Source organism: Myotis nattereri, assembly GCF_964212035.1.
Source record: "Myotis nattereri genome assembly, chromosome: 5".
NCBI lineage: Eukaryota > Metazoa > Chordata > Mammalia > Chiroptera > Vespertilionidae > Myotis > Myotis nattereri.
Window position 1 is genome coordinate 26,935,880 of NC_138080.1, and position 6,624 is coordinate 26,942,503.

The 6,624-nt window shown below is 40.9% G+C and overlaps 1 protein-coding gene across 1 annotated transcript; it reads left to right on the plus strand.

Annotated features, from left to right (window-relative positions):
• The first annotated feature begins 2,939 nt into the window (after nucleotides 1-2,939).
• Nucleotides 2,940-6,336, plus strand: ZNF317 (zinc finger protein 317). The gene has a single exon (XM_081091567.1). The coding sequence runs from the start codon at nucleotides 3,000-3,002 to the stop codon at nucleotides 4,128-4,130; it is 1,131 nt and encodes a 376-aa protein (XP_080947693.1). The 5' UTR covers nucleotides 2,940-2,999; the 3' UTR covers nucleotides 4,131-6,336.
• Nucleotides 6,337-6,624: the final 288 nt, after the last annotated feature.

Here is a 6,624-nt window from a genome sequence, read left to right on the forward strand (position 1 = left end):
AGAATTCAAGCTTAAGTGGCCACTTCCACTTCCCAAGGACAGAGGGATGGCTGCCAGGGGAGGATGAATCAACTGGAAAGTAGTGGGACAAAGTCCTGGGAGAGCCTCTTGAGGTGACTGTCTGATTTAGGCAGGATCTTTGTGAGTTTGGGTGAGAGAGGGAGTGTGTGTAATTGGTGTGAAAAGAAAAACACAGGTATGGGTAGTAACCCTGAACTGCCTCATTTATTATTTTGATAAATCTGAGCAAAGCTCTTCTCTTAGTTAATTTCTTCACTCATAAATTAAGAAAACATATTACTTTTGTTACAGGTATATTGGCCCACCTCCCTTCTTCCTGTCCTTGAGTAGCGCAGGGCTGCTCTGGATTCTTACCGAATGTGGGGTGTGTGTGTATTTTGATGGGGAATGTGCACTGCACGCTTATGGTTTAGTAGTTTGTAGTAGTTTGTGAGTGTCAAGCAAGCTTTTATTCTCATGGATCCTGTCTTCTCTAGCTATATCCATCCAGGAACCTGCCCATATCCAGGAGTCAGAAATTCTTCTTGCCTCAAAAGACCATTCTTGTCACCAGAATATGGACCTGTTTGCTTGTAATGGCCTGGAGCTTCATATGCCAACTAATGTCATTTCCCAGGTACGCCAATATCTCTGGGCCCCTGAAGGTGGGAGAGGCACTTCCTAGGACACCCCCAATATCACATAATGAAATTCTTTTAGATTTTTATTCTGGTAATTGATGCCTGATTAGGGATCAAGAGACAGAGTCAAATAATGTTTCAAGGCTGTCACAGTATCAAAGTTTTTAGGGAAAGTGACTTACATAGCAAATGTTTCTCTTATAATATGGTTTGAGCGCTCAGGCCAGGCTAAAAGTGGAGAGAGATTTTGATCCCATGTCAGAGTTGCATTTGAAGCAGTAAGACAGGGTAAGATCACCACATAAGGAAAACAGAACAGCTGCTGACTGGCTTCTGGAATAAATTTTGAGACACCAGAACCCCATACTGAAATCCTATGATTTGAATCTTTCATATCCAGTCTTCAGCCTCTGCCATCTTTGAACACAAGCTCTTTTCTCACTGACCCCAAATGTGGTGTTTCAGGACTCAGTGACTTTCCAGGATGTTGCAGTGGACTTTACTGAGAAGGAGTGGCCCTTGTTGGATTCTTCTCAGAGAAAACTATATAAAGATGTGATGCTGGAGAACTATAGCAACCTTGCCTCAGTGGGTAAGACTGGCATCACTTCTTCACTTATGAATCAAATAATTTCAAGTAGTTGGCTTTAACCTAGGAGCAGGGTGGGGATTTGGAACACAATTGTGACCTGGTGCCTACCCTTTGGTGTCTCCCATGGATATTGAGACCTGTTTATTGCATTGACCTTGGAGGTTGTCAAATGTGTCTGAGCTTGGGCATAGGTTTCTGAATTAAGAAATCCTTAATTTCTGAGTTAAGGAATCTATTGAAGGGCAAAACATGTGGGTGTTTGTGATTTTGATTTTTATGACAGCCTTTCACTATGTCCCTTAGAAATTTGTCACCATCATTTTGCTGCTCCTAAGTCAGTCTTGTCCATCTTCAGAACTCTTGACTTCAGAACACGTGTCCTCTGCACGATCCTCCCTCAACATGTATCTTTCCCCGTGAGTAGGGTGTCAGGTGGGGAAACCCAGCCTCATCTTCCACTTGGAGCAAGAAGAGGAGCTGAGAACAGAGGAGAGGGGACTTCCCCAAGGCACATGTCCCGGTAAGGACCTGCATCATAAGTGCTTCTGAGTAGTGGCTATTCTCAGTGATTGGGGTGGAGGGAAATCCATTAGGAAATTTCACCCAGGAATATATAAAATGCTCATTCTCTTTCATTGCTCCTCCATTCTCTGACAGATTCTTTGGTTTCACTATCCTTTCACCTTTAAATTTGACATGTCCACACGGAACTTTTTTCTATCCTTTTAAATTCAACATTCCTGATTGTGTTTTTTCTTTCATTAATGTTGGTCTTTGAAGAATTACTTCTTAGTGTGCTGACATAAATGTCTACCTCTTGTCATTGCCAAATATCACACAGTCAGATATTTCAGTCATTTTTACCCATGCATTCTTCCTTTTCACCTCATCTTTCCTTTTTTAGAATTGGTATTTTTTTTAAAATCACCTATTTTTGTCACCAGTGTTCTAGCATTTTCTTTTATCAGCAAATTTATCTTTTTCCAATTTGTTTCAGATTGGGAGATTCCTTCTAAAACCAAGTGGTCTATTCTCATGGAAGATATTTTTGGGGATGAAACACCTAGTGGTGTGACAATGGTAAGATTTTGGGGGGGATAATTCTGGATCTTCCATATTAGGAGATAAGTGGGGCAGCTTAAGTTAGAAAAGGAGCTCAAGAACTAGGCAGGTGGCATTCCCCAAGAGGAAGCAGTGTTAGAGACACTAATATTACCAATTACTAACCCCAAACTTTCCACTTAGAGTTCTGATGAGTAAAAATTTCTATAGCTATGTCTTAGGTAATTGAGTGTTGGAGTTCAATTCAGATTTAAACAGTTAACAAAGTCTATTTTGTAAAAAGCTTTGTTGTGGTTACACACATGGTACCTTCGGGCATACATAACATTCACCTGTTCTACTTGATAGAGCCCACAGGGGCAGGACTAGTATTTTTACATCTGTAGTCATAATGATGGCATCTATAGTCATAATTATGTGCTTTAATTTATGTCAGTTTATGTGGGGATAATTCTGAGGAATGAAATGAATATTGGAAATGCCTTAGTCAGCACTCATCTTTAAATCAACAGGAAAGAACTCATCTTGGAGAGAAATCCACTGAATATGCTCACCTGTTTGAAGTCTTCAGTATGGGTGCTCATCTTACTCAGCAAATGGGAAGACACACTGGCAGGAGGCCCTATCACCGCCGGGACTATGGGGTGGTTTTCAAAAACAGACCACATCTAACGCAACATGTGAGCATTTACAATGGGAGAAAAATGCATGAATGCCATCAGTGTCAAAAAGCCTTCACCACAAGTGCTTCTCTTACACGGCACAGGAGAATACACACTGGGGAGAAACCCTATGAATGCAATGTCTGTGGGAAAGCTTTCAATGATCCCTCAGCCCTTAGGAGTCACGCAAGAACTCACCTCACAGAGAAGCCCTTTGATTGCAGTCAATGTGGAAATGCATTCCGAACCCTCTCCTCCCTAAAGATACACATGAGAGTTCACACTGGGGAGAGACCTTACAAGTGTGATGAATGTGGGAAGGCATATGGCAGGAGCTGCCACCTCATTGCACACAAAAGAACACACACTGGAGAGAGACCCTATGAATGTCAAGACTGTGGGAAAGCTTTCCAGCATCCGTCACATCTCAAAGAGCATGTCAGGAATCACACTGGAGAGAAACCCTATGAGTGCACACAGTGTGGAAAAGCCTTTCGATGGAAGTCTAACTATAATTTGCACAAGAAGAACCACATGGTAGAGAAAACATATGAATGTAAAGAATGCGGGAAATCCTTTGGTGATCTCTTATCACGGAGAAAACACATGCGAATTCATATTGTAAAGAAACCCGTTGAATGTCGTCAGTGTGGGAAAACATTCAGAAACCAGTCCATCCTTAAGACACACATGAATTCTCACACTGGAGAGAAACCATACGGGTGTGATCTGTGTGGAAAAGCCTTCAGCGCCAGCTCAAACCTAACAGCACACAGGAAAATACACACTCAAGAGAGACGCTATGAATGTGCTGCCTGTGGGAAAGTCTTTGGTGATTATTTATCCCGGAGGAGACACATGAGCATTCATCTTGTAAAGAAACGTGTTGAATGTAGGCAGTGTGGGAAAACCTTCAGAAACCAGTCAACTCTTAAGACACACATGAGAAGTCACACAGGAGAGAAGCCTTATGAGTGTGATCACTGTGGGAAAGCCTTCAGCATAGGCTCAAACCTTAATGTTCACAGGAGAATACACACTGGGGAGAAGCCCTATGAATGCTTGGCTTGTGGAAAAGCCTTCAGTGATCATTCATCTCTTCGGAGTCATGTTAAAACTCACCGGGGAGAAAAACTCATAGTGTCGTCATCAGTGTGGAAAAGGCTCCAATGATAACACCTTCTTTAAGAAACACAAGAGCTCAGACTGGAAGGAAACCTTTTAAGTTTCAGGAAGGCAGGAAAGCCTTTATTAATTCATCTTACTGAGCACAAGGGAATACATGTAACTTGAAAGAGAAACAGTTTGTGTAATGACTGAAAAGACAAGTTTTTTTCTCATCTCTGAGAATTAATGCTGGGGGAGAAAATGTGTCTCTGTGGTGTGGAAAAGCCATCAGTGTACATTTAAGTCTTAACAAATGTGACAGCTTAGGAAGAGAAACCCTAGCCTGGTACTTAATGTTAAAATTACTGTTGTACCACCTGGCACCTTCTGAGCCTACAAGTAAAGTAAGCACACTAGGGAAACATGGAAAAGTCGGTAATGGGTCAGGAAACTACAGCCAGCTGTCTATGTACGGTTCTCAAGCTAAGAATAGTTTACATTTTTAAGAAGGAAAATATGTGACAGAGACTGTGTGGCCCACAAAGACTAAAATACTCATTGTCTGGCCCTTTACAGAAAAAAATTTGCCAATTCCTGTTGCAGAGCAGTGGTTATTGCCAGGGAGTGAATATGCTCCCCAGGAGACATTTGGCAATTTCTGGCGACATTTTTGGTTAAAACTGGGGAAGGCATTACCTTCATATAGTTGGAAGACATCAAGGATATTGCTAAATAGACTACAATGCAGAGGAGCTCCCCAGAACAAAGATCTGTGTGCCCCAAAATGTTAATATTGTCAAGGTTGAGAAACCTTGTCCTAGAACAGCTCCTCGATTTTTATGAAACTTGAGTACTAGTACTCATGGTAGGCGAATTTCTGTTTAACACTTCAAAAATATAACCAATGTAATGAATTCTTTCAAGAAATGCAAGAACCCACACTGCCGGCAATCCCTATGTGGAAATGATTTCAGCCACAGACCCCTCATGTTGCTTATGAAAATTCATTCACACCTCTAAGGAATTTTCTAGTGAGTGTGAAATTGCATTTGATGTATTTCATCATGAAAATAGACACTAGCTCATATAAATTTTTAGTCTTTAAGGTTATGCTCTAAATTACCCTTAAACACATCACAATATGTTTGTGTGTAGTGCAGCCGTGGGCAAACTACGGCCCGCAGGCCGGATTCGGCCCGTTTAAAATGAATAAAACTAAAAAAAAAGACCGTACCCTTTTATGTAATGATGTTCACTTTGAATTTATATTAGTTCACACAAACACTCCATCCATGCTTTTGTTCCGGCCCTCCGGTCCAGTTTAAGAACCCATTGTGGCCCTCGAGTCAAAAAGTTTGCCCACCCCTGGTGTAGTATTTTAATTATAATTTCACTCTTAAGAATGTGTTAACTTCCTTTTGGATGATTTACTTGACCAATAGACTCTGTAGAATCTTAGTTACTGTGAGCCGTGGGTATTTTTTTTTTAATATATTATTGATTTTTTACAGATAGGAAGGGAGAGGGATAGAGAGTTAGAAACATTGATGAGAGAGAAACATCGATCAGCTGCCTCTTGCACACTCCCCACTGGGGATGTGCCTGCAACCAAGGTACATGCCCTTGACCAGAATCGAACCTGGGACCCTTGAGTCCGCAGGCTGTTGCTCTATCTACTGAGCCAAACCGGTTAGGGCACAGTGGGTATTTTTAGTGCCTGTTTGTTTGAGTATCTAAATGAAATGCATTGTGATCAGACTATGATGTCTTCATCAGATGAGTCCTTGGGATGTTCCAGTTAACAGTGGCATATACTTCTAGTTGCTTCCCTAGTGTCTCATCTTCCATATCAAGAAAACTCAATTTTTGTCAGATTAGTAAGGTGTACTATTTTTAAAATCTCTTACAAGTTTCCTTACAATTCATACAGTCCATGTTCCACAGCCTGTCCGTTATCAAATAAGCAAATGTTAATATATGGGCTTTGAGAAGACTCCTGAAAAAAGGGCCATTCTTACCTGGATTCTTCTCCACTTGTTTTTTTATTTTTGTTCTTCCTTCCACTTCTCACCGAGCAAGGAGATCCAGTACCTTGTGCTAAAAGATCCATCTTATGACCATGAGGATGCAAGGCACAGGCTAAGAAGGATCCTGCAGAAAATTCACAAAAGATTCTGGCCTCCCCAGGGGCTTCTTTAGGTATCTATACTATCCCTGAAGTCACTTCCAGACTTCCTATTACATGGAAAAATAAAACTGATTATTGGTTTAAGCTGCTTTGGATATTCATTTTTTTTTTTTCTATTAGTTTTCTTATTGGCAGAGGGAGGGTTCTGCCTCATCCAGCTAGATGCTGTCTAACCCTGAATTCACCTGTGACAGAGACTGTGTGTGGTCCACAAGTGAGTTTTTGTAACGGCTACACATATGGGTATAATCTGCTTAAGCTTTTAACTGTTGGATATGGATTTTTAAATTCTTCAAGCCAAATTTTAAAATTGCATTTCATATCTTTGATCTACTTAAACATCTATTTTCCTTTCTTCTTGTATTGAAGAAC